The following is a 26,814-nucleotide window of genomic DNA, read 5'->3' as shown; positions in this document are numbered from 1 at the left end:
CATCACCACCACCATCACCATCATCACCGCCATCACCTCCACCACCATCACCATCACCACCACCACCATCATCACCATCGTCATCATCATCACCACCATCACCATCATCACCACAATCACCTCCACCACCATCACCATCATCACCACCATCATCACCATCATTATCATCACCACCATCACCATCATCACCGCCATCACCTCCACCACCACCACCACCACCATCACCACCATCTCTACCATTACTGCCACCTCCATTTCACATTTATTCATGCCCTGGGTTAAAGTAAGACATCTCCCAGGTATTTACCAATCTTGAGATTGCAGTATTCTGGGATTTTGAGAATCTAACCACCATTCCAAGTTACATTTCTTCACAAACATTCTCAATGCTAGAACTTTAACCAAAATTCAACATTTCAGAAAACAATTTTAAATGTAATCTTCTAACAAATGTTCTAACCAGATTTATAGCAGCTTAATATTCTTTTTTAAAAGTTGTGAACTACAAATATTCCTCTAAAATCACTTTGAATACTCTAAACAACAACTAATCCTAATATTCTCACAAACATTTTACCAAAATTTTAGAATAATTATTCTAATAAATATTCAAACATTATTTAATACTTATTTTTATATCTAATATAGGTAGACTAACAGACTGTCAAATATTTCAACAAATATCCTAACATGCAAAGAAACATGTTACCCCCCTAATGTCCTTGCAGACCTTATACTTTTCTATCAGGTGCCCCATCACCAGCCTTCTGTCTTCCTCTGATTATCAGATGCTCCGAGTCAGAGCCTCCCAATAGAACTTTCTGGGAGGATGGAAATGTCTCTATCTGTACTACCAAGGGAGCCACTGGCTATATGTGGCTACCGGGCACTTGTAATGTGTCTAGTGCTCCCGAGGAACTGAGGTTTTAAATTCTACTTAATTAAGTTTACGTACAAATAGCTACGTGTGGCTGGTGGCTACCATAGTGGGCAACAATGCTCTAAGTCTTTCCAGAAGGTTCTACCTGGGCAGCCCCAGGCTGGCCCAGCCCTCCCTCTCAGAGCCTGTGGTGAGTGGCTATGGAGCAGGGGTCCCACCCACCATGTTGCATTTCCCCAAGCCCCTCTTCATTCCCCCCGAGTGGCTCATGATCTGGACTTAGAGCTGCTCCTGGGAGAACGTGGGCAGAAAGCAGTTGGGCTTTTGAGGAAGCCCTACCATGGGACATGAGCCCTGGGCTCTCGACCCAGCCTCTGCCGTGGTGAGGGTGCCCATGCCCCTCTCTGGGTCTGGGGATTGGTCCAGGTGACCTTGAAGACCCTTCACAGCTCTGAAGCTCTTGATTAAAATGCTGTAAGGAGGACTAGGGCCTGGCATGGGGAGCACCCAGCTGGGCAGAGGCTAACACATGGGGAAGCCCACGAGGTGAGGACAGGGCAGAGGAGAGGAGGAAAGGAGGCTGGCTGGGCCAGGCAGGTCCCAGGACAAACACTGGGGTCTGAGTGAGGAAGGGAGCCGGGCCTCTGCCCCACGAAGGGCATCACGCTCTCCCTTCCTGAACCTGGGCCGTGGTTGGCTCAGAGAGATGCACAGGCAGCCAACCTGCAAAATGGGCTACACGTGTGGGGTTCCGGAGGAGAGGAGCTCAGACGTCTGGACATGCTCGGAGACCTGGGCAGCCTGAAGCCAAGGAGAAGGGAAGAGAGCTGGCAGGACGCGGGCACCTGGGCACAAGTGGCCCACGGTGACAGCTGCCCCCTCTCCTGCTGCTACAGGAGGTCATGAAGCATCTCACGATGGTAGAGCTGACCGACCTCATCTGGACAGCCATTGACGGCCTGGGCTCCACCAGCCCCTTCCGCGTTCAGGCAGCCGCCGACATGCTGCTCACCACCATCAAGGAGCATGGGTCCAGCCTGGAGACCGTGAGGGGCTGGGGCACCCGCTGAGGGTGGGCCAGGACAGGTCTGGGGGCAGAGGGACGGACGCCCGGCAGTCAGCACCCTGGGGCTTGGGCCTGATGCAGGACACACAGACCCCACCCTGACAGGTTCCACGGAATGAATGAAAGGCCCAAGCAGGTGTCCTGGGGTCCCGAGTGGTGTTTGCAGGGTCATGGGGCATGTGGGCATGGATGGCACCGCTGTTCCAGGCTCTGGGGTAGGACAAGGGGCAGGAGAAGGCACAGACCCTCCTGGAAGTTCTCAGTCTGGCGGAAGGGACAGACACAGATTAGGACTGGACAGCATAGGAGATGCAAAGGCAACGAAGTACCCCCAGTGGGGTGGGGGTGCCCCCCAGAAACAGGATGATGGATGCCAAGTCCTGCAGGTAAGGAAGCCCCAGGTGGGCAACACTGGACCTGGGCAGCAAGAGAGACCAGAAGTGGTTGGGGAGAGGCCTTCCAGGCCCCCAGGACAGCCTGTGCCAAAGTGGTGTGCTCGGGAGACGTGAGGTGGGTGTGTCTGAGCCTTCCAGGGACCGGGCAGTGTTTGGACGCAGGCTGAGGGCCTCCCATGCCACACGGAAGGTGGTGGGGCCTCTCTCTCCTCAGCCTGGGACTCCAGGGTGGAGAAGTGCCTCCCTCAGACTTCGCTGGGCGGGGCCTGGCCTCCCCTCTCAGACCAGCCCTCTCCCCCCTAATTCTGCCTCCCTACACAGGTTGCCAACCTGGGCCGGGCCATCCACTTGCAGCTCTGCTCTGTCCGCATCCCCCAAGCCAAAGAAAATGCCCTGCACGCCATCACCCTGCTAGCCCGGAACCACACACAGGAGTTGGTGGCCACCTTCCTGGACTTCTCCATACCCCTGGACAGGTGCCCGGCCCCACCCTCCCTCACTGCCCCCACTGCCCACCCTCCAGCCTCCCCCAGGCAGGGGGTGGGGCCTCCACCTCCAGCTCTGCCCTCCTGCCTGCCCCCTCCCAGCCCACAAGGAGCCCCACAGGTCTGGGCCCAGGGAGGGAGCCCACGTCCCCGTTCATTTATTGCACATCTCCTGAGGCAGGCTCTGGGGAGGCACGGCTCACCATTCATTCTACCCCCACCCCAGCCTCAATCACCTGTCACCTCATGGGGAAAGTGCCCAGGACCTGGGGTGCGCCTGGCAAGACCCCAGCCAACATCAAAGTCTTGCCATCCTTCCTGATCCTCCAAGGACCTCTCCTTCCTCCCCCACCCCCAGTGGTCACCACACTCCTCTCAGGTGGGGCTGGCTTTCTCATGAAACCCTCAGACCCCCGAGTCTGGAGCTGGGCTAGGGTCCTCTGCCTCCCCCAGATCTCAGCTCTGAACCCCAGGTGCTCCGTCTATAACCCCAGCTACACATCCACCATGCATCTGCACTGCGTCATCCCTAGGTCCTTGCAGATGTCGCTCCCAATCACGGACACCATCTCACTCACACCCCCTGTCTGAATCTTGGGGTTTTCCTTCAGCCCCACTTCTCAATGCCTGGGTCTCCTCTCTCCCAGCAATCCTGTCCTCCGTCCTGCCTCAGCCGCCCACTCCCACGGTCATCCTCTTGGCTCGGACACCTCCAATCTGGAGCATTTCTCTCCACCCTCCCCACCACCCCTCACAGCTTACCTCCGCCGGTACCCCCGTGACGGTACCTGCCCTCCACAGCCTCCAGTCCACCACCAACTCACCTTCTCAGCGCCCCTCACCCATCCTCACCCCCTCCTTACCAGCATTAGTTACTCCCTGGACATACCCAAGCCCCTTATCCCCTCTGTCACACTCAGCCGGCAAAACCTCCCTCAGTTAAAGCTCCCCATTTTGAATTCCCAGCCACACACCTCTCTGCCTCCACCCTGCCCCTTCCCTCTGCCGCCAACCTTGCTCCCATCCCACTGAGAAATCAGAAGCTCCCAGAAGAGAACTCCCACAAGCTCCCAGCACCCGAGACTCATTTCCAGAAAGATTTCTGATTTCCATGTGGAAGGGTCCTTGTGTTTATGTAATTTCCAGTTTTTTTGCATTGGGATCAGAGAATGCCATTGTAATGTTTCTGCCTTATTGGGATTTGCTGCCCTTTTGAACAACTGTCGTGAATGTTCTACGGGCACTTGGGAAGAGGGTGTATCTTCTTCATCAGGTGGTGTTGTATGTATATCCACGGATGTGCCTGATGGACTGTGGTCGTCACTGATTTCACTGATGTCCCCTCTGTTCTGTCTCGTACTGAGAACGGCACGTTGAAGTCATTACTAACGCGTTTCTGTCCACGGACCCTTCCGTGTCCTGCGGTTTTTACGTCATACGTGATTGTCATGTTTTTTGTGCAAACATATACCTTCCTTAGGAATCACGACTTGTGAGCATTGAGAAGTGCCCCGCCTTGTCACATTTAATGTGTCCTGGCCTCGAATTCCACCTTGTCTGTTCTCAGGACAACAGAAGCACCTCTGCTTTCTTCGTTTGCCCCTCTTGCCCGGTGTGTGTTTGTCACACACCAGTCATGTCTAATAAGTGAGGTAAATCCTTCCTTCACACTTATTCACACAACTGGTGTGTGGAGTCTCTGCTCTGTCCTAATATCCCATAGTTGTGTGCATGTTTCGTGGGCTCTATTACTTCCCTTTTCTACGGGTTGTGTATTCTTTGATCCTTAATGTTTTTAATTAAAGAAGAGGTGTATTTTTGCAGTGGTTGTCATGCTAATGCTCCTGACCTATTTTAATGTCCTCCGTCCCTTGTTTTGTTGTTGAAGCTTTCGTTGTGCATCCTCTGCCGGAGGCTTCTAGTCCTCTCCGCGCTGACCAGACCCACCTCTGACAGACGGCTCCTGAGGGGCTCCTGGGGCTCCTGTGTGCTTGAAGGACAACTTGGCTGGACATAAAATCCTTGGTTCACACTTGCTTTTACTGAGTATTTTTCAAATGCTGCTCAATTGTCGCCTTGCTTTGTTATTGAAAAGTCTAATGATCATGATTTATTTTTTTGCCTTTGTCAAGATGTTTGCCTTTGTAAGAGGTCCTTCCTCCCGGATGCCTTGGACGGTGTTTGCTCACCTTTGAAATTGAACAGTTTTATTAAGAGATGTCTCAGTGTTGATCATTCTGTGTTCATTCTCCCAGGGACCTGGTAGATCCTTCGAAGATGTAGATGCAGGCCTTCTGTTGTTGTTGTTTCTGGAAAGTTCTCTGGTGAGAGCTTGAAACATTCATTCTGTTCCCCTGCTCCACTTGTCCCTCTGAACTGCTAGGAATTCCAGTGCTGTTCCTGCCCGTCCTCGACCTCCAGTACTTTCTGATCCTTCTCACGCCTTTTGTGGTTGGGTTTCTGCTTTTCTTCAATGACCCTTAGCTTACATCTTATCATCCCTCTTGGGCACCTTGCATTTTTTTCCACTTCTGAGATAAGTTTGTCCTTTCTTCCACCTCTTTCCTGAACTCAGTCAACGCTCTTTTCCTTTCTTTATGGAGGTTTTTTTTTTTTTTTTTTTTGAAGTTATAATTCAAGGTGGCTTTACCTGTCTCTGGGAGCTCACTGGAGTCTAAGGAGCATCGTCCGGAGTGCTCTCGGCACAGTGGCTGCTTTGGAGGGGAGCAGTTCCTCTTTGGTTGTGCACGGATTATTTTTTCTGTTTTGTTTTTTGGGGGGGTTTTTTGCAATAACTCAGTGGATCTGTTAATTTTGTTCCTGTTCCTATCAAACGCTGTTGGCGTGTTTTATAGGATTTCAAGTTCAATGGCACCCTCTTCTGTTAGTAGAGCAAAGTCCAGAGGATTTAGTAGATTCTTTTTCTTGGTGGCAGGTGAAAAGGTCGTGTGTCCTCCAGTGGGGGGTTGTTTTTTGGGAGGTTTTGGTTCTTTTTTCTCTCGCAGGGCCTTCCATTTTCCTCTTTCCCATTGTCCCTGTCACCACCCAATCCCCAAGGCCCCTGGTTCTTTTTCCCCTGTTTCTCTCCCCAGAGCTGTGCATCTTGGAGGCCGCCCTTCCGACTGGACCAGCTCATCAGCCCCTTTTTCGTGGTCAGTGCTCTTTTTTTCTCCTTTTTCCCTCTTGTCTGGGGATGGACTTCGTCTTCCTGGAGGTGAGTGGTTCGACTCTGAGCCCTGTTTCTGGCTCCTGTGCCCTGTGCCTTGCTGTCTCTTCTGCCTCATCTGTCCCAGAGCCCCGGGTGGGTGGCGACAGGCGTTTCTCTTGTTTGTTTACAGTGATGTCGAAGTTTGGGCATCCTCTGAGGTCACAATCTCTGTGCAATTTTACTTTTCCCTCCCTCTTGCTCTGTGTGGTTTTCCAAGGAACCTTGAAGGGTGAGGACCCTGGAGGCCACCTTGTCTTCAGCTGCCCAGAAGTCTGTAGCTCACCTCGGTCTGCATTGCCATTTATACCTTATTCCCTCCATCCTAAGAAGCACATTTTCCCTAGGTGGGAATGCATTTTACATCGAGGGTACCTTACCCCTGGATTTATGTGGGCTTCTCAGTCACCCGGGGACACTGTTGGCCTGGGACCATGCCAGATTTTAAAGTCTGTGCCTGAGGGTTTCTTTGAGCCACACTGGTGGTGTGAATCCAGACCCCAAAACAGGTTTTGTGATTCAGACTCTCGGGAGAAGGCCCTCCTTCCATCTAGTGCTCCAAATGAGGCCGGCAGGGTTCCTGGCTTTTTCTTTCTGCAGGTGGGTGGGTTGGTTCTTATCATCCTTACACGGAACACAAGGCCCTTGGGGTCCCACCTCTGTGTTGGGGGTAGCTTCCCACCTGGGATAATTTTTATTTCTTAGAAGCACCTAAAACAATGCGGCATGCCCTAACACTGTGAACAGAATTGGGTAGTAGGTACCCTGCCGATAATCTTTTATGTTATGTGGCTTTTTCCCCTCAACGATATGTGTTTACGATTCATTCCAATATGTTACATATAGCTGGAGTTCATTCCTTCTTGTTGCCATTTAGTATCTCGTGAATGCCGATCATCCTTTCTGCCACAGACGCACATTTGGGTTGTCCCCTGCCTGGGTCTGTGACTAACGCGCCCTGACATGCTCCCACGTGCCTTCGTGCGCATCAGCGCTCCGTCTCCACCGCGGTGTGTTCAGCACGCAAACGTCGGCGCCATAAAACTCTGCACATACCCAACTTTTTTTTTTTTACTTTATTTTTTATTTTTTTATTCTTATGTTAATCCCCATACATTACATCATTAGTTTTAGATGAAGTGTTCCATGATTCATTGTGCATAACACCCAGTGCTCCGTGCAGAATGTGCCCTCCTCAATACCCACCACCAGGCTAACCCATCCTCCCACCCCCCTCCCCTCTAGAACCCTCAGTTTGTTTTTCAGAGTCCATCGTCTCTCATGGTTCGTTTACCCCTCCGATTTCCCCTGCTTCATTCTTCCCCTCCCGCTACCTTCTTCTTCTTTTTTTTTCTTAACATATATTGCATTATTTGTTTCAGAGGTACAGATCTGAGATTCAACAGTCTTGCACAATTCACAGCGCTTACCAGAGCACATACCCTCCCCAGTGTCTATCACCCAGTCACCCCATCCCTCCCACCCCACCCCCCACTCCAGCAACCCTCAGTTTGTTTCCTGCGATTAAGAATTCCTCATATCAGTGAGGTCGTATGATACATGTCTTTCTCTGTTTGACTTATTTCGCTCAGCATAACACCCTCCAGTTCCATCCACGTCGTTGCAAATGGCAAGATCTCATTCCTTTTGATGGCTGCATAATATTCCATTGTATATATATACCACATCTTCTTTATCCATTCATCTGTCGATGGACATCTTGGCTCTTTCCACAGTTTGGCTATTGTGGACATTGCTGCTATAAACATCGGGGTGCACGTACCCTTTCGGATCCCTACTTTTGTATCTTTGGGGTAAATACCCAGTATGCACATACCCAACTTTAACAGACACATCGAATCGTTTTCCAAAGTGCTCATGTCACCTCACACTCCCACCGGGGATATTTTTGAGAGCTTCTGTTGCTCCACGTTTCATCCGCACTTGGCCCCGACTTTCTAGCCGCTCATCAAAATGTTAGCAACCCGGTGGTATGAGTCGCATTGCGACATTCATTTGCACGTTCCTAATGAAATAACGGAGCGGAACATCGGAGTATCTTCCTTGGTGATCTCTTCGTCGAGGATCGGATCCATCCTTCCACTGGGTTGTCCCCTTTTTCTTATCCATTCCCAAGAATCCTTTATGTAACCTGGACACAAGGCCTTTGTTGATGGTGTGAAAAGCATCTCCTTGCACTCTGCAGCTTGTCTTTTCGCTGCCTGAATGTGCGTTTTGATGAAAAGGAGTTCCAGGTTCAGTCCTTCCCACACATGATCTTACAAAAGTTCCGGCAATTGCCTTTCAAACTCAGGTCTCCAGCCGCCCCGTAAGTGAGGCTGGTGTGGCCGTGAAGTCAGACTCCAGTTCTGTGTAGCCACCAGCATCCTTCAGGGACAAGCCCGCCCCGTGCCTACAGCTCGCAGTGCTACCTGCCTCCCAGCCAAGTGCCCGTGGGCAGGGGTCTGTGTCTGGGTTCAGCAGTGCTCCGCTCACCGGTCCCCGTGCTGACACCCACGGTCCTAATTCCTGTAGCATCATACACGTTCTCTGCACCTGATACAGAATGGCCTCCCGGCTCCTCCTGCCTCAACACCTGCCCCGCTGCTCTGGGCCCTTTGCATTTTGCATTTCTAAATGGTCTTACACTTGGCTTGCCAAGTTTTCTTTCTTTTTCTCCCGTGTTTCTCTTTTACCCGTTGACGGCGACTTTGTTGGGTCAGCCCTCAGCTGCACACCCCTGGCGGGTCACGCTGTCCATCATCACTGTATGCGTGGCCTGCCTGCCTTTGATTCTTACAGCACTGGCTCCTTTTAGTCAATGAATACATGCCGGCGAGGCCGCCGCCCGCAGAAAGCTGGGATCTCGGTCATGACCTTATGGACAGGGCTGAGCACCCCCAGTCTCCAGCCGCCGGCTCACCCCCCACCAAGGCTCATCACCCTCTTCATTTCTTTTTCACTTTATTGCAGCTAAACATATTCCTAAAAATATTCTCTTGTGGTTTTTGCAATTGTATTGAAGAGTATGGTGTTGTGTGTCGTCTTTGGAGACTTCTTTCTTCTGGCCCGATATTAACACAGATTTTCAGATGCGGGTTGTCTGTCGTAACATAAATCCAGCAGCACCGGGTTTTCTTTCCTTAATCATGTGTCACGTGTCTCTTCCCAGCCCTTTTTTCTTAATTAATAGTCGTTCTTTTTTGGAGCAGTTTTATGTTTATAGAAGTAATTCCCCACCGGTGTCGTCCTCTGCTAGCACCCTGCGTGGGGCGGTGTGTTTGCTCCAGCCCGAGGGCGGTACTGACGCATCCTCATTAACGAAAGCCCACGGCTGGACAGGGCTCGCCCCTGGTGCTGTGCGTCCTGTGGGCTTGGACAGTGTGCAGTGTGTCCACCGCTCGCACGTCCTACAGAGTAGCATCACTGCCGGAACAACCTTCGGTCCCCCCGGACCCTCGCAACCACCGATCTTCTACTGTCTCCGTGGTTTTGCCTTTTCCAGAAGGTCATGGATTTGGAACTGTACAGCGTGGAGCCTTTCGGTCGGGCTTCTAGTCCTCAGCAATATGCATTTCAGGTTCCTCCATGTCTTTTCCTGGCTCTCCTCCCACCTCCCAGCTGCCCCTGCTCCGCCTCCTGCCAGTCCCTCCTGTCTCCCCGTCTCTCAGCACGGGGCCACGGGGCTCGGTGCCACGGGGCTCAGTCCCCAGAGCTCCCCTCACTCACACTCCCCTTCCTGGTGGCCGCCTCTAACCCTGTGGGCTAAATATATCACCTATACAGAAAGTGATACAAAAATATCACCTATACAAAATTCACCCCCCGAAAGTTCACCCCCGCCAGACGGCAGCACGTGGGTGTCCAGGAGGCATTCCACGCTGGACACTCCCAGACCACGCTGCTGGCCGTCCCCGAAACCTGTCCTCTTGCGGGCTTCCCCATGCTGATGTCATCTGCCCAGCTTCTCGAACCAGAGCTCCTGGGGCCACCTGGACTGTCCTGTCCACACCCAGGCCCATCATCAAGGGGTCCTGCAGCTCTACCCACGCCCCTCCCCCGTCCCCTCCAGGCCATCAGGACGTCGCCGGCTCACACGGAGTCCCTGGCCGTGTCCACCCCTCCCTCCCAGCAGCCGGAGTGAGGCTTTAGAGAGAAGTCGGACCACGTCTCTCCCTTGCTGCAGACCCTCAGCGGCCCCACCTCATCAAAGTCAAGGCAAAACCTTCCCAGTAGCCAACAAGGTCGTGTGGCCTGGCCCCACGCACTGCCTGTCCTCCTCGCCCAGCCCCATTCTCTTCACCCCGATCTCACTGGCCCTTCTTGCTGACCCTGAGAACACCAAGATCGGCTCCGTGTCAAAGCCAGAAGGTTCTCCTCCCCCCACCCCCCAGAGCAGCGTGGCTCCCCACTTACCTCCGCAGATCTTTGCTTGTGTCCCTTTTTGGTGAAGGCTTCCCAGCTGTCCCACTAAAAACTGACCACAGCCCAGATGCACCCTCCCACCGCCCCCCTCCTATCCTCCATCCCCTCCCCTCCCCTGCTTTATGCACTTAGTCCGACACACCCTTGTTTGCTGGCTGAGTCGAACCTTAGGGGTCACTCCCACACAGGCAAGGACTTTACTGGTTCTGTCACTGCTCTGTCCCCGAGTTGGTTGCCCGCACGTGACAGGGGGCAAAACACCCACATGCCAACAGAGCAAAGGAGAAACCCAGGCCCCTGGGCACCCTCGCTCCTGCAGAAGCATGTCACCTAAGCCTCTCGAGTCAGGCTCTGCCCCCGGAGACCTGCCCACGGTCACACAGCCGTGATGACACAGCAGGGACTCGGCCAGGGTCCTTCTGACAACGGAGGCCCCGCTCTACAATCTCAGAGTCCTCGGAGCTGCTGTGCCCACCCAGCCCAGGGTCTGTCCTAAAGCTGGCTTATCCAGGCCCCCACTGTGGCCTCCCAGTCCCCACCCCTGCCCCTCCAGCCCCTTCCACCCAGCACTCGGCACCAAAGACCACAGAAAACAGAGAGCCATCAGGGTCACCGACATCTCAGGAGCCCCAAAGCCCACGCCTCCCCAGGACTCACAGGTCCATGTCCGTGGACCAAATGGAAAGACCACAGGACTGGGCAGACCTGGCCTCTAACCCCAGCTCCCCAGTCACAGGCAGGGCCCGATCAGTCCTCAGTTTCCCCATCTGCAAAATGAGCACAAGGACACTGTAAAGCTCTGTGTATACTGCTGATGGACCCACTTGACCCGGGGTGGGGTGGGCCCGAGAGCTGGACCCCAGCAAACCCAGGCTAGGAGGAGGCAGCCAGGGCAGGCCTCCAGGCAGAGGTGCTGACGGCTGAGTGGGTGTAGGCCCGGTGGGGAAGCGTGCTCTAAGCACGAACAATGGCAGATGTGGAGTCCCAGAGGCAAGAGAAGAGGACAGGGGGCAGGAGTCAACTGCATGTGTCCTGTCAGTACTTAGGAGCCTTTGAGGGGACAGAGAGTCTGAAGTTGGGGTGCGGGGAGCCTGGAAGACAGACCCTGGAAGTGGGGAGGCCCAGGCACCTGGACCAGGGCGGCTGTCCCTCTGTCTCCCGCCTGTCCCACGGGCCACACACACTCCTGTCCCTGCTGCCCACTCTCCCCTCCATGCTCTCCTCCACCCCAGGGGCTCCCCGCGGCCAGGGTCCGACGCGGGATCCAGCCCAGCCTCCTCCCTTGGCCCCTGAGGCCCTGGTGGCCTGCTGGTGCGGCTGAGCGCGAGCAGGGCTGCCCTCATGACCCCTCTTTGCCTGCAGCCACGCCTTCCGCTTGTGGAGGGCCCTGGGGGCCGAGCAGCCCGTGAGCCGCCTGGTACTGGCCATGCTGCTGGCCTGGCTGTGGGAGCGGCCACTGCCCGCCGGGGCCAGAGACGGCAGCCCCCAGCCCAAGGACAAGCCCCGCCTGCACTCGCTCGCTGTGAGTGTCCGCCGCCGCTCCCTGGACACCGCCCCGGCTGCCGCCGAGTGGGGGCTGGCCTCTCGTGCACGTGTCCATACTGGCGGCATCGGGCGCCCAGCCCCAGGGAGGGGCAGCCCCGTGTCCAGGCCGTGGAAGCCGACCCACAGGGGGCCTCCGAGGCTGCGGGGCAGGGGCTGACCGCACAGGCCCAGCCCCCCACTTCCTGGCCGAGGGCTCTGGACTGCTTCAGAGCCTGTCCCCCCTCCAAGAAGTGGGACAGTGGTGGTCCTGCAGGGCTGGACCAGGTGCATGGCGCATACCCAGGATGTGGGACTCGCTGGGCGGGTGGCCTCGGAGCACAAGGGCTTCGGGAGGCAGGTTCCGGCGGAGGAAGAGTGTGGGGACAATGGTGGCCCCTCTGTCCACACTTGGGGCCTGGGGTTGTAGATTTTGGAGGAATCTTGAGGCTGCCTCTTGCCTCCTGTAGGAACCCCCTGCCCACCCCCGACCCAAGCCAGCCCTTCTCCCTGCACGGCCACAGGAACAGGGGCTCACGTCCTAACACGGCCACACCTGTCCTTGGCTGGACTCTGATGAGGCAGCAGCTGTGGCCCGAGCCCGTTTTCTCCCAGGCTGAGATCCACACCCCCCAGCCCAGAGCCCCCCAGAGCCCCTCCCCACCCGGAGCCCCCCAGACACGCTGCTGCCTGAGCACAGATGTGCAATGGCTGAACACGGCAGCAGAGGGGAGCTCCACCCTGTGTCTATGCCCGGCCCTCGGTCCTTCTCCTGAGCACCCCAGCCCCCCGCTGCTGCCGGCCCTTCCTGTCGGAAACCACACAGCAGCATGGGGCCAGCAGGGGGCCTCCTCCGTGTCCCACCACACCCCAAGCCTTGGCCTGCCCTTGTCATGACTGCCCAGTGCTGTCCTCCACCCCAAGAACATTCTGGACCGAATGCTCCGATGGGCACAGGAAGCTCGGAGCTGCTGTCTGGTAGCCCTGCCTTCCGGGGTCATGTGTCCCCCCGGCTGTCACTCATTAGAGACCTCTGTGCTGACGTCCCATGGGGAGCACAGACCCATGCCGCCTTGTTGCCAGGCCACGGATCAGGGGCTGGACACGGGCAGACTGCAGACGGAACGGGCCGGGACTTGCTGGGATGGAGGGCACAGGCCCTCAAGTGGGTCCAGGGAGGGAACCGAGAGGGCCAGGGCCCCCCGAGGGACATCTCAGAGATATGGCCCTGGTCCCGGAGGCTGTGACAGGAGGAAGATGCAGGTCAGACGTGCCCCTGCCCCCGACAGGCCATGAACACCCTGCATGAGCTGCAGTTTGCCCGCGAGTTCAAGAAGGCGGTGCAAGAGGCCTACCCCAAGATGCTCCTGGCCCTCCTCACCCAGACGCACTACATCTTGGAGCTGAACCTGCCGGAGGAGCCCCAGCCCGGCCAGAAGGCCCCCGAGGCGGCCACGTCCAGTCCGCAGAGGTAAGCCTGGAGCGCAGGCTCCACCTTCAGGGACATGGACAAAGACGGGTATTGGCTTCCTAGGGCTGAGAGCGCAGTAGCACCTGGCGGCTCACAGATGCACGCGCCTGCAGGCTCGGCTCTGGAAGCTCGAGTCCAAGTGCAAGGCATCAGCGGGGCCGCGCTCCCTCTGAAGCCTGTAGGGGAGGACGCTCCCGGCCTCTTCCTCTCCCGGTGCTCCCTGGCCTGCCGACATCGCTGCCCCCTCTGCGTCCCTCCTCACCTGCTGCTCTCCCCTGCGTGTCTCTGTGCCGGTTTCCCTTTCATATAAGGACACCAGTCATACCAGATTAGGGCCAACCTACTGGCCTCGTCCTAACTCGATTCCAGCTGCAAAGACCCTGTTTCCAAATAAGGGCACATTCACAGGTACAGGGTTTAGGACTTGGGCACAGCTTTGGTGGGACACAATTCAACCCCTGAACACCACGATGGCCAGTGCAGCAGTCAGCAGGGAGGGACTCAGGGCAGGCATGGGGTCTGTTCCCGGGCTCCCCGAGGTCACTTGGCAGCAGAGACACTCAGTGCCTGCTAGCATGTGAGGACTTCACAGAACAGCCCTTGCCATCTTCCCTGAATGTGGTCCTTGCAGGAATTCCGTGAGATGAATGTTGTCTTCCCCACTGTACACATAAGGAACCTGAGGCTCAGAGAGGGTTAGAGGCTTTCCCCAAGACACACAGCATGCCCATGAGTAGCTGAGCTAGAGACTGTGGAATGGCAGGGCAGGGCCCTGGCCACTGCTGAGCCCCTCTGGGTCCCCTCGTGCATGGCTCTGACCCTGGTGCATTTTTGCCCTGACGTGACAGTTGCGGCCTCTGCCCCCCCCACCCCACCCCCCCGCTGCGCATCATGGACGGGATCCGTGTGTAGGAGGGTCCGCACCCAGCTATATTCGGCCACTGTCCAGGCTGGCTGCCTTGCCCTCCCTCCACGCTAGGTCATGTCTTGAGAAATCCAACAAGCTAGTGTTTAAAAAACGCTGGAGGGCGCCTGGGTGGCTCAGTTGGTTAAGCGACTGCCTTCGGCTCAGGTCATGATCCTGGAGTCCCGGGATCGAGTCCCGCATCGGGCTCCCTGCTCGGCAGGGAGTCTGCTTCTCCCTCTGACCCTCCTCCCTCTCATGCTCTCTGTCTCTCATTCTCTCTGTCTCAAATAAATAAATAAAATCTTAAAAAAAAAAAAAAAGGCCTTTTTAAAAAAAACGCTGGGGCTGACTCTTCATTTGTTTGTATTACGATGTGCTTCACGTAATTTGTCAGTTATAACAGCTCTACCCAAGGCGCGTCACTGGAAAAAAATGTCTCTTCTCATATTGCTTGTGAATTCGAATATGCATAAAGTTCCTTTTTTATTCAGATCAACCATGCAAACTGCATGAATCTCCCTAATAAGCTAATAAAATGTTCTCCTCCCAGAACGTACGTAGGAGGGCTAGGGGGGAGCTGCAGTGAACCATCTCCCTCCATCCACTCCCCCCCCAGCCCTGCACCTGCCCGCATGGGCCCAGCCTCCTTGCTCTCCTGCTCCCCACCTCCCCCCACCCCCAGCCCGCTCACCTGCCTCCACGGTGCAGCCCAGATGCCATTCAAAACATGTCCATGGCCCCATGCCTCCTTGTCCCTCCCCACCTAATTCAGAAAGAGCCAGATCCTTTCAGTGGCCCAAAGGCCCCTCTCCCTCTGGCTCCCTGTTGCCTCCAGGACCCCATTTCCTGCCACACACCCCTTGCTCACATGGTCTGCTCCGGCCTCAGAGGTCTCCCTGCTGTTCCTTAAACCCAGAGTGCTCTTGCCTCAGCGCCTTTGCACTTCCTGCCCCCTCTTCCTGGAATGCTCGGCCCCAGATAGCCTAACCTCCTGTGAGTCTCTCAAAGCACCTTCTCTAAAATAGTGGTCCTACTCCCGCGCTGCTGTTCCACTCCCAAGGCCAGCACAGCCTACCAACTCTTATCTGCACCCTGTGGAATGGAAACTCCCATAGAGAGCCCAGGTGTCCGTCTGTCTCACTGGGGCTCCCACGGAGAGCACAGCTGTCCGTCTGTCTCACTGGGTTCCCTCAGAGAGGACAGGAGTCCCTCCGTCTCACTGGGTTCCCACGGAGAGCACAGGAGTCCATCCGTCTCACTGGGTTCCCTCAGAGAGGACAGGTGTCCGTCCGTCTCACTGGGTTCCCACGGAGAGCACAGGTGTCCATCTGTCTCACTGGGTTCCCACAGAGAGCACAGCTGTCCGTCTGTCTCACTGGGTTCGCTCAGAGAGGACAGGTGTCCGTCCGTCTCACTGGGCTCCCTCGGAGAGCACAGGTGTCCGTCTGTCTCACTGCGTCACTTGGGGAGCCTTCTTTTCTGACCGGCTGGATGGACATGCTCAAACAGCACCTGCCCTCTCACCCCACCCCAGCTGCTGGGCCTCTCTCTAGGTGAGTCCTCTCCAGAGCGGAGGGAGGTGACCCCAGCAACTGAGGGACAGACTCTCACCCCAGGCGTAGCCCATTGGCTCTGACTGGCCTGTCTTAGATCACATGCTCACCCCTGAACCGATCATCTGAGCCACAGGAGCGTGTGGGACTCTAATTGCCCAGGCGGGGCTCCCATACCCTCCCCGGAGCGGGCACAAGACTTGGGCCCCACCTTACCCAGAGGGAAACCCAAAGGGGCCCAAAGGAAGGACAGGCCAACCAACAGCGATGCCAGCCAATGGCCAGGGGTTGTGGGGAGGTTGGCAGCCGCTCCCAGGGCCTCAGAGGGCATTGTCACCCAGGTGGATCCCTGCCATCCAGGCTCTGATGCCTGGCAGCTTTGGCACCATCTAGGGGGACAAGGCCAAGGAGGGGATCTGGACACCCACAGCTGAGAGGCCTCCTGTCTTGTGGGTGCCCCTGGCCGCATGGAGATGGCGCCGGACACTGGGTGGCAGCTCAGTGAGCCTAGAGGCTGTTCAGACTCCTAGGGCTCCGAGGTCCCTGGCATCCTGCGGAGCTGGGCCGGCCTCTGGGACCAGCAAGTGGGGGTTTGGGCATGGCATCCTCGTCCTGGCGGGGCTGCAAATCATGGCCAGCCCTGCCTGGGCGACCTTCTCTTTCCTTTGCATCTCTGACAAACAGAGCCCCTTTCTTAGAGACAGTAACTGCTTCAGTCAGTTCTCAGCTAGGTCCTCCTCCAGTCAATGTCCATCCTGCCCCACAAAGGGGGCTTCCTTTAGTTTCTCCATCATGGATTGACTCTTTAATTCTCATGGGGCATCTGATTTCTCTTTATTTCAGACACTCTCTCGGACCGCTTATAAGTACAACCACCATATTTTCCTTTTGCCCTGGCTGCCAGTAAGCTCATATATTTTTTTTTTAAGGTTTTATTTATTTGACAGAGAGAAAGACAGCCAGAGAGGGAACACAAGCAGGGAGAGTGGGAGAGGGAGAAGCAGGCTTCCCCGCAGAGCAGGGAGCCCAATGCGGGGCTCGATCCCAGAACCCTGGGATCATGACCTGAGCTGAAGGCAGACGCTTAAGGACTGAGCTACCCAGGCACCCCTGGAAGCTCATATTTAAAGTTAATTTTCAGTACCCCCCTATAGTGCCTGGTACTTCTTTTTGCTTCTCGTCTCCTGATTACTTGTCTTTTAAACTTAAAGCTTTAAGGGCGCCTGGGTGGCTCAGTTGGTTAAGCGACTGCCTTCGGCTCAGGTCATGATCCTGGAGTCCCGGGATCGAGTCCCACATCGGGCTCCCTGCTTGGCGGGGGGTCTGCTTCTCCCTCTGACCCTCTCATGCTCTATCTCATTCTCTGTCTCAAATAAATAAATAAAATCTTTAAAAAAAAAAACTTAAAGCTTTAAAAATAAATAAATAAAAATAAACCTAAAGCTTTAAATTTAAAGATTTTTTATTTAAAACACAGTTCACAGTCCTGGGTTTTGGCACTTGACAAGGAACCGACAAGCAATTAGTAATGATATGCTGTCCGGGCCTGGATCTGAGATCCAAGACCCCATCCTAACCTCCCCCATAAGCACTCTGTATGGTGAGAGGGGTCCCTGCCCATATGGCTGTGAGTGTCAGGAGCGTTGGTGGACTGGGCAGCCTCTGTTCTGGACCCAACCTAATGAGTGACCCTGGACAAGTGGCCAACACTCGGTGAAGGGGAAGGTGAGGGTTCGATTGCATGACCCCGGCCCCAGCACCTTGTCCATTTGCCTAGTTGGTATGTCATGGTCTTGGGGGCCCTGGAATCTGCAGGAAGGTGTGACTTCCCAGGGAGGTGAGCAAGGACTCCGGAGCAGGGAGGAGCCGACATGGTGCTCTGTCCCAGCCTCTGTCCTCTCTTACCACCCCGGAGTCCCCGCAGCCCTGCCCAGACCTGCCTCCTCTCCTGGCCTCAGCCGTGCCCCCACCCCCACTCCATGCTCCCTACAGCTCTTGGAGGAAAGGAGAAGTAGAAGGCCTGATGGACGGCCGTCCTTGTCAGCATTTGTAGGGGCCACTGTGTCCCCACTGTCAGCACTTCAGTACTGGCAGGCTCTTGCTGTGCCCCAGACCACGCTGATCACCAGAGATGGGTCCCTCTGCTCAGGAGCTCACAGCCCCGGGAAACACAGAGGGGGTCAGGTGATGGCCCGGTGACAGATGGACAGATGACTCACTACGGAGAGGGCCCTGAGAGTCACCGCCTCCACAGAGGATGACCCGGAGCATGCAACCTGCCGTGTGGTCCCTGAGGACCGAATATCTGAGCTGACACCTGACTGACGGTTGAAGTCCCTGGGTGGGGGCAGGGAGGGCAGAGAGACTTAGGGGGAGGGGGCAGGAGGGAGGGCACAGGAAGGAGGCCTCGAAGTCAGCCTATATACCAGAGCAGTGGGGAGCCACGGAGGGCTCTGTGCAGAGGGAGTGGCAGGGTCTGATCAGCACTGGGGGTGGGTGGCCAGAGTAGGCATTGTCCGGGTGAGGAGGACCCAGCGCTGCCCTCCTGCGGTTCACATGAGACCGGGGGACTCCTGAGAGGGCGTCTGGACTCCAGGCCCAAAAGAGGAGGCCAGGGCCTCATGTCCGCATAGCACTGCTGGGGAGGGCAGCGGACGGTGCCCGAAGCGTCGGGGGGTCAGACGGACGATGCTCGGGACGCCCAGCTCGGTGCCCACCCCACGCAGGCTTCACACACCCGCCCCACCCTGCTCCCCTCAGCCCGTCCACACGCGCAGCCAAGGCGGCAGATGCTGGTGACACAGGAGACCCTCACACGCGGGAGGACGGCCACCTCCCAACACAGCCCCCGAGGGTGGGTGTGTAAAATGGTGCAGCCAATGCGGAAAACAGTGGGGCAGCTCCTCGAAGGGTCAAACACAGAATCACCCGTGATCCAGCTGTCCCAGGTCTGGGCAGGTGCCCCGAGACAGCGACCCAGCTGCCCACCCACCGTGTGCACAGCAGCATCCTTCCCAGGAGCCATGATGTGGAAGCCGCCCCAGTGTCCCATCACCGGATGCCCGGATCAGGAAACCAGGGGCCATGCTGACCCGCTACAACAGGGCTGCACCATGTGCTCACGGGCGCTGCGCCAGATAAGCCGGTCCCCTAGGGACACACACTGCACGAGCCGCACTGCGCGGAGGGCCTGGAGCCGCCATGCCCCTGCAGACGGAGCGCAGACGGGGGCGCCCGGGGCTGGGGGAGGGGCGTGCCCTGGAACGGGGACACTTTCCACAGCTGGACGATGCGAAATGCGCTTAGTTCCGCTGAACCGTCGCAGAAGCGGGTAAGATGGGAAATGTGTCACGTGCGTTCTACCACAGCCGAAGGCTACCGTACAAGTTCACCGTCGGGCATCGGGGGGTGCAGTCCGGCTGCCCCTGGGGTGGGCGTCGCTGGGGTCAGGCTGAGGGGGGACAGCCTCGGAACCCGCATGGCCGGGCTCATGCTCGAGGGCCTCCGTGTCCAGTTGGTCTGGGGGCTGCGTGGATTCCAGGCCACGCGCGTGGCTGGGCATCACCGGGCGTCCTAGGCTGGGGGTGGTTCCAGATTTCAGGGTCCTGCAGGGGGTGCTGATCCACCCGAGAATGCCCAAGTCGGCCGAATGCCGTCTTCCAGAGCCCTGGTGCAGCTGCTGGGGCACGGCAACCCTGCACACTGATGGCCTGGGTGCCCGGGGACCGGAAGCTTCCAAGAGTCGACACGGAAGGGACAGAGCGCTACTCGACCCTGACGTCCCCTTCTCCTGAAACTGTCGTCACTCTGGCTGAGACCAGTGACCTGGAAAATGCTGCTTTCAGGGGCCTATCTTGGGGTGACGGGACCAGCCACCTGGCGTTGGGGTTGACGCCACCGGGGACTTTGATGGCGTGGAACTCCATCCCTTGACACTGGGTGTTGCTCAGAATCATGCCTGGTCAGAGCTGACAGCCTCATCCTGGGGCCTTGCTCACACATCCAGGGTGATTCAACCAGTCACATGGGGCCAGGCAGATGTGACAAGGCGCAGGGTGGCTGGGATGGGAGACAGGCCACCGAGCGGGGCCGCCCTGCTATTCCGGGGCCTGCATTCCCCGGCCTTCTCCCCATGTCCCACCTGCAGAGCTAGGGGCAGCCCTGGGCCTATAACCAAAACATCGCTAAGCGGGCTTGGAGCTGGGGGCCGAGCTGGGCTTTGCCTCCGCTGCCCCGGCCGGGCCACGTGACCAGGACAGAGCACGCACCTCTGGTAGCCGATGAGCACAAGGTCCTGCCTTGCTTTGTGTCTGGTGTACTTTCCTGAGCGCACACGCACCTGTGGCCAGTGGAATCTGTGTCCCCTGAGGGCAGAGCGGCGTCCAGGGTGGCAAGTGGACACTTCTCCGGGCTCGCAGGACACCATGCTCCCCAGCTCGCCTCCTCCCTCCCCGCAGCACCCTCTTCGGGTTCTCAGCCCCACATTTAAATGGCACCATCCCCCAAGGCTCAGCCGGGCCCCTCTGTACCCCGAGCCGTGGGAGCCCACTGATCTCCAGCCCTGTCCCCAGAGCTGCGGCCTCGGAAAGCCAGCCCCGGACACAACCAGGGGCCCCCTGAGATGCTCCAGGCACATCTCACACTGTCTGTGCCCCAGGCCAATCTCACACCCTCCCACAGTGCCCCCCACTCCTAAAGGGGCACCTCCAGTCTCCTGACCCAGCAACTGATCCTAGAGCCCAGGCCAGGGGCCTGAATGGACTCCTGCTGCCCCCTCAGCCAGCACAGCTCCCGCCCATACCAGGCCTCACCCGCAGGGAGGCCTCAGGGCTGCTGGGGCCCTGGGCCAGGACAGGAGCCAGAATGGACCTTTCCACCCAGGCCAGCGGGCCCCCTCCCCAGTGGCAGGGCTGGCCCGTGACTCCCCTATCCCCCCGCAGCACGTCCCTGGAAGCGCTGAAAGGTCTGCTGTCCACCACGGGGCACTGGCAGGACTTTGCACACCTGGAGCTGCAGGGCGCCTGGAAGCTCTTCACCACCATCCACACCTACCCGCAGGGCGTGGGTCTCCTGGCCAGGTAGGAGTGGGGCCAGGGCAGGGGACAGGGCCTGACCCAGGCCACTACCTGCCCAGGAAGCTGAGTGTATTGGCCATGGTGACCTCCAGGGCCCGCCCGTGAGCACAGCCCCCACGAACTCACACGCGTCCTCGGGCCTGGTCACACGCACACCCACCCAGAGCCCATGGGTACAGGCGTCTTCAGCTAGCTCCACCCCGGCCGGAGGCCACCAGGGGCCTGCTCCTCTGTCTCCCACACACCCAGCCCAGGCCTGGAAACCAGTGGGCGGCCAGGGGGTACAGAGGGGCATCACAAAAACTCCAAGCAATGGGCCGCAACCACCGCCTGCTGGGCCTGGGGGTGGTGGGAGGTGGAGCCCGGGCCGCACCCGCATGCCCAGGCCCTGCCCTGCCCTCCTCCCCTCACCCCAGGGCCATGGTGCAGAACCACTGCAAGCAGATCAAGGCAGTGACCAGCCTGCTGCTGGCCAGCCTGCAGAGCAAGGAGGAGCGGGAGAGGAAGGCGGCCATCCTCATCCTCACTGAGGTAGGTGCCTGGGCAGGGAGAGGGGGAGCCCTCAGACACAGCCTCTTCCTCCAGCTGCCTCAGAGCCCCCCTCAGGACCTTGCCTGGATGGAGGTCCATCCAGATGACCCCTCCTACCCCTTCCTTTCCCCTTCTGGCTCCAGGGCGGTCCACAGCCTGGGGATCCTGGTTGGGCCCCCCACTTCTCAGGCCCCCGTCAGCCTGTAGCCTGGATGAACCTGTCTGTCCACCTCTCCCTCCCTGGCCTGACCGTCATAGAGCTGGCCGGTCAGGCAGAACTGGGCTCAGCTCCACCCCAGGGCCTGGGAGGCCAAGAGGGCCCTGGTTAGAACTGGAGAGGCGCAGGGGTGTGGCCGGCCTTGCCACTGAGGCTGGGGCCGTGGCGGGGCTGGTGTGGCATCTCCATAACAGGGAGAACCCCAAACCAAAGCCCGGTGCCGCTCCCCACCCCACCCACAGCAGGAAGGTCTGAGCCACCCTCTGCGGGGCTCCATCCCCAGGTGTCCCATGAGCCAGGCCATGGCTGTACATTGGCCCCAGCCTTACTGTGTGACATCAGGCAAGGCTCTTCCCCCCTCTGGGCTTTGGCTTCCCAGCCATACATGGAAGAGTTGAGGCAGTGTGGAGGTGAGTTTCAAATACGTGTTAGCCAAGATACCCAGAGAGTGCTGACCCACAGCCCTCCCCAACACCCCTGCCAGACCCCGGTCCTCGAGCCCTGCTCCCAGACGCAGACGGAGGCTCCCTACAAGAAGGTGCCAGGCCTGACCCGCCTGCCCTTGGGGACTGCCCCAGTTCCTCTACAGCCCTGCCCTGCTGGAGGTGCTCCCCAGACAGGCTGCCCTGACTGCGCTGGCCCGAAGCCTCAGGGACCCCAGCCCCGAGGTCCGTGTGTTGAGCCTGCAGGGCCTAGGAAACATCCTTTTCCACCCAGAGAAGGTAAGGGCCTGTCGCATACACACATACACACCCCACCAGAGCAGCTGGGTGCATGGGGTGTGGACGGACCTGCTGGGTTGGAATCCTGGCTCTGTCCCTTCCCGCAGTGTAGCTGGGGACACATGACCACCTCTCCGGGCCTCAGTGTCCTCATCTGTAGAATGGGGCTGGTGATGGCCTCTCGGTAGGGTTGTGGGAGGGGTAGAGTGTCTATTCCCCGGGGATGATGTCCCCTCCACACCCAGGAGGGAGACAACACTATCGCAGACCTCCAGGGGCCAAGGAGGGGCCCACCAGGTGGCACCCAAGCCTGGCCCTCAGAGGGGAACTTGCCCTGAGAATCTCAGGGGCAGGACTTTCCATCCCCCGGTGACCCATCCATCTCCATCCAACCCCCATCACTGGAACAGCCCACATCCCATGATGAACAGCAGGGGGCCTTAGCAAAGAGGCAGGAGAGAAGGCTCGAGACACAGCCCCCGGGGCATCTGGCCATCTCACTGGAGCCCGATGTCGCCCTGCTGTGGCTTCCTAGGGCGCCATGCCGCGGTGGGGCGCCCAGGTGACCCAGCAGGTTACCAGGCCCATCCCATCCTCACCCCAGCACTTTCTAGCGGGCACGTTTCTTCAGCACCTTGGCCAGAGTCAGTGTCCATCTCTGTGACAGGGGAGTGGTCATAGCACCTGTCAATGAGTGCCGTGCTGAGTCCATGCAGCTGAGTCCTCCAGCCATTTGCTGTCACAGGCTGCAGCCTTTTATCCCTGGCCCCGGTGGGGGACCTGCCGGTGACTGCTGCCATACAAGAGAAATGTCAGAGAGATTTTCCCACCTGATCTGGAGGTACACGGCCTTCACCTCCCCCATCCACCTCAGGGGCTACATGAACACCCAAGAAGACGGCAAGATGCCCAGACCCCATCTCTTCTGCTGAACATAAGGACTTTCAGGGCTTGTGGCAGAAAGCGTCTGATGGCAGAGGGGCCATGCCAGGGCCAGGTTCCAAAGAGATTCTGCAGCCTTCTGCCTGTCAGCTCACTTCACTCCCATTTTGTTCACCTTATATGTCTCCGCATGGTTAGGAGATCTCCATTAAGGTCGCTCCTGGAAAAGCCCTTTGCCCTGCACATGGCACATCGTAGGTACTTAGTAAGGGAGACTAGCACTTCTTCATTCATCTGCCCATCCACTCGTCCATGTACCTATACACCCTTCCACCCATCCATCCGTCCACCTATCCGTTCATCCACCCACCCATCTGCCCATCCATCTGTCCATCCGTCCATCTGTCCATCCATCCATCTGCCCATCCACCCACCCATCTGCCTATCCATCCATTCATCCACCCACCCATCACAAGCAAACCCAGAATGCACCTGTTCTCCCACTGCCCTGCTGCCCTCACTGAAACCACCAGCATCTCCCCCAGACCACTGCACCCCCCTGCCTGGTCCCAACAGCTGCCCCTTCTCCTTTTCAGTGCAGGCCCCCCCCAGCAGCCAGTAGGCTCCTGTGATGATCTGAATCAGTCTCTCCTCTGCTCACAAACAGAGCAGTTGTGCTCCTGCCTCAGGGCCTTTGCACATGCTGCGCCCTATGCTGGTATGGTTTTCCAGCACCTCTGTAAGAATTCCCTCAGTGGTCACCTTCTTGGTGACACTTTCTCTGATCCTAGTCCCTTAAAATTAAATATTTTTAACCACCACCACCCCCACGGCCTCCACTGCAGCCTGCTCCATCCCCTCTTCTCTCAGATTGCTTGCCACCCTCTGACACGCATTGTGTTGTGCGTGCTTCATTTATTTCTGGTCTTTCCCATTAAACCCCATTCTGCCTGTTCCATCCTCTGCCAGAACCCTGGTCCTATCCCAGCACCCTCACTGGGCCCAGTAGATGCTCAGAAAGGGTTTGTTGCTGTTAATTGACTCATTGGCTGAAAAAGTTTAATATTATAAACCAAACAGCTCAGGAAGCCAATGATGTGGCCTAAAACTTGTTTTAAAGTTGTAAAAATCACCCTGGCTCTTACACGCTATCAAGGGGCCCAATGGCGGGAAACATCCATTTGCCGACATCTTGCCGTCCAGCCGTTCATCTGGACAGTTATCCATCGCCAGGCAAACAAGACGAGCAGACAGAACTGGCTGAAAATGAACTCAGTCTTGTGTAAAGTAGTGTAAATGTGGGAAGTGGTCATTGTGATGGGAGGGGCCGGTGAGCTCAGTCCATGCACACCTCACCAACCTTGTCTCGTCCTGCCCCCAGGCCCCGGCTGACCCACAGGGAGGCCGGGAACGGGGGCGAAGGCAGGGTGAGGAGGAGGAAGGGGAGGGTGGTCTCCAGGACTGGGCGAGGGGCCTCCTGGCCAGCATGGGGACAGGCGGAAGAAGAAGCAGCTGGAAGCCCACTAGCCGGGGGTTAATATCCCTTAACCCCAGGAGGCCCCCCTCAGAGAGGGAAAGCCCCATCCATGCCCACACAGCTCCTGTGCTCAGAGCCAGGATGGGATCCCAGCGAGGTTGGGGGCACAGTGCCGGGCAGGCATGCAGGGGGATGCAGGTGCCCAGGCCAGGATGGGGACTGGGGAGGGGCCGCGGGGGAGGGCCCGAGTTGGTTCCAGGTGCAACTGGCAGGCTGGGGCAGGGCACAGGAGTAGCCTGTCCCGGCGCCCTCAGCCCACCGGCCCCCGCCACCCCCAGGTAAGCCTGCTCCGTGGACAGCTGCCGCCCTTCCTCGACGGCTTCTTCCAGAACAGCGAGCAGGTGGTCGTGCAGGTCATGGGCACCGTGTCGGACATGCTGCACCGCCTGGGGGCACACGGCGCGGGCGCCCAAAGCCTCGGGGTCGCCATCAACGCCCGCTTCTTTTTTGACGACGTGAGTACCCCCGGGTGGAGGCAGGGTGCCCCTACCTGTGCCCCTCCTGTGCCTACCCCTGGTCCTCAAAGGCGGGGGACCCCAGCTCCCTCCACCTGGGCTGGGGAGACCCCGGGGAGATACCTGGGTGTGCAGCTGGGACACCTGGGCCGAGCCGGGCCGAGTGGCCGCCAGGTGGCGCTCGGCCCCTTCTCCACGAGGCTGGACCCGAGGCAGCCTTCACCCCTTCAGCCCCGCGGTCCTCACCTTCCCGACTTGTCCCGCGTCCACAAGGACTGTTTCCCTTCACTGGGGAACTAGAGGGATGAGCTCCGCCCCCCCCCCCCCCAGCCGCATTCGGGACGCTTGGGGAGTCAGGATGAGATTGTGAGTGAAGGAGACATGAGTTCAGGTCCTTGCGGAAGGCCTGGGACCCGCCAGGGGGCCTGTCTGACGGGGGGAGGCACGGCCCTGCCCCGGGAGCCCAGAGCCTGGGGAAGGGGCTCAGCCGCAGGAACTGAGCCCCATCCCCTCCACAGGGTGGGGGTCCCGGTTGGGTGGGGATGGGGGCCCCAGGCGGGTTCGGCTGAGGCTCTGAGCCCCTGCCTCGCAGGAGCGGGATGGGATCCGAGCGGCAGCCATGGCATTGTTCGGGGACCTGGTGGCAGCCGTGGCGGGCAGGGAGCTAAGCGGCCTGCGGACCCAGGTACACCAGAGCATGGTGCCCCTGCTCCTGCACCTGAAGGACCGCTGTCCGGCCGTCGTCACGGTCAGTGCCTGCTGAGGGGCTTTCTCCTGGGCGGGGCTGGGGACCCACAGGTGGCCGTGAGGGGTGGGGGCCGGGGGCTGAGGCTCTGCAGATGGCGGTAGGGCCGCCCGAGGGCAAGGCTGCTCCCTGGGGCAGCAGTGTGGACCCGGGGTGTCTTCCCTGGTGGACTGAGGTCCACCCTGTGCACACGCGCAGCTGTGCGGTCCGTGGGGGCAGGACCCGGCCTGTTGCACTCACGGCTGTGTCCCCAGCACCGGACACAGGCTGGAGGCTCGGGTCGTTCACTGAACGTGGTGAAACGATCAAGCTTCCCCAGGCGCCAGCCGTGCCCTGTGCTGTGGCCAGTAAGACACAGCCCGGCTCCCCAGGATCCTGGCCGTCGGGAAGACGGGCAACACGCGGCCAGTTCCAAAGGGAATGGGAGGAATGGGGCCGCCGGGGGCAGCAGTGAGGGCCGGCCCGGGGGCGGAGGGCGGCTGAGAGGACGGCCTCGGAGGACGGCACCGGGCCTCAGACCCCACATGAAGCTCGTGGTCTGGGAAGGGGACAGCCCTCCGGCGCGGAACGCCCGGGCGGCCGCTGACCCCTGCGCTGGCTGCCCCTGCAGCAGGCCAAGTTTGCCCTGTACCGCTGCGCGGTGCTGCTCCGGTGGCCCCTTCGGCACACCCTGTTCTGCACGCTGGCCTGGGAGAGGGGCCTCAGCGCCCGCCACTTCCTCTGGACCTGCCTGGTGAGGGGC

At 58.4% G+C, this 26,814-nt stretch overlaps 1 protein-coding gene across 1 annotated transcript in view; it reads left to right on the top strand.

Annotated features, from left to right (window-relative positions):
- LOC123324574 (maestro heat-like repeat family member 5) overlaps positions 1 to 26,814 on the top strand; it is a 75,481-nt gene that overhangs the window by 42,844 nt on the left and 5,823 nt on the right. Inside the window, exons 19-29 of the mRNA XM_044914358.1 lie at positions 1,777 to 1,926; positions 2,663 to 2,817; positions 11,819 to 11,978; positions 13,267 to 13,448; positions 15,520 to 15,525; positions 20,849 to 20,986; positions 21,400 to 21,514; positions 22,310 to 22,453; positions 25,151 to 25,327; positions 25,920 to 26,075; positions 26,683 to 26,805. Of these exons, the coding sequence (XP_044770293.1) occupies positions 1,777 to 1,926; positions 2,663 to 2,817; positions 11,819 to 11,978; positions 13,267 to 13,448; positions 15,520 to 15,525; positions 20,849 to 20,986; positions 21,400 to 21,514; positions 22,310 to 22,453; positions 25,151 to 25,327; positions 25,920 to 26,075; positions 26,683 to 26,805 (1,506 nt within the window). The remainder of the gene's footprint in view (positions 1 to 1,776; positions 1,927 to 2,662; positions 2,818 to 11,818; positions 11,979 to 13,266; positions 13,449 to 15,519; positions 15,526 to 20,848; positions 20,987 to 21,399; positions 21,515 to 22,309; positions 22,454 to 25,150; positions 25,328 to 25,919; positions 26,076 to 26,682; positions 26,806 to 26,814) is intronic.

Source organism: Neomonachus schauinslandi, chromosome 4 (genome assembly GCF_002201575.2).
Source record: "Neomonachus schauinslandi chromosome 4, ASM220157v2, whole genome shotgun sequence".
NCBI classification, from domain to species: domain Eukaryota; kingdom Metazoa; phylum Chordata; class Mammalia; order Carnivora; family Phocidae; genus Neomonachus; species Neomonachus schauinslandi.
The sequence above is the reverse complement of the archived record's forward strand: the minus strand, read 5'-3'. Positions and strand labels throughout refer to the sequence as shown.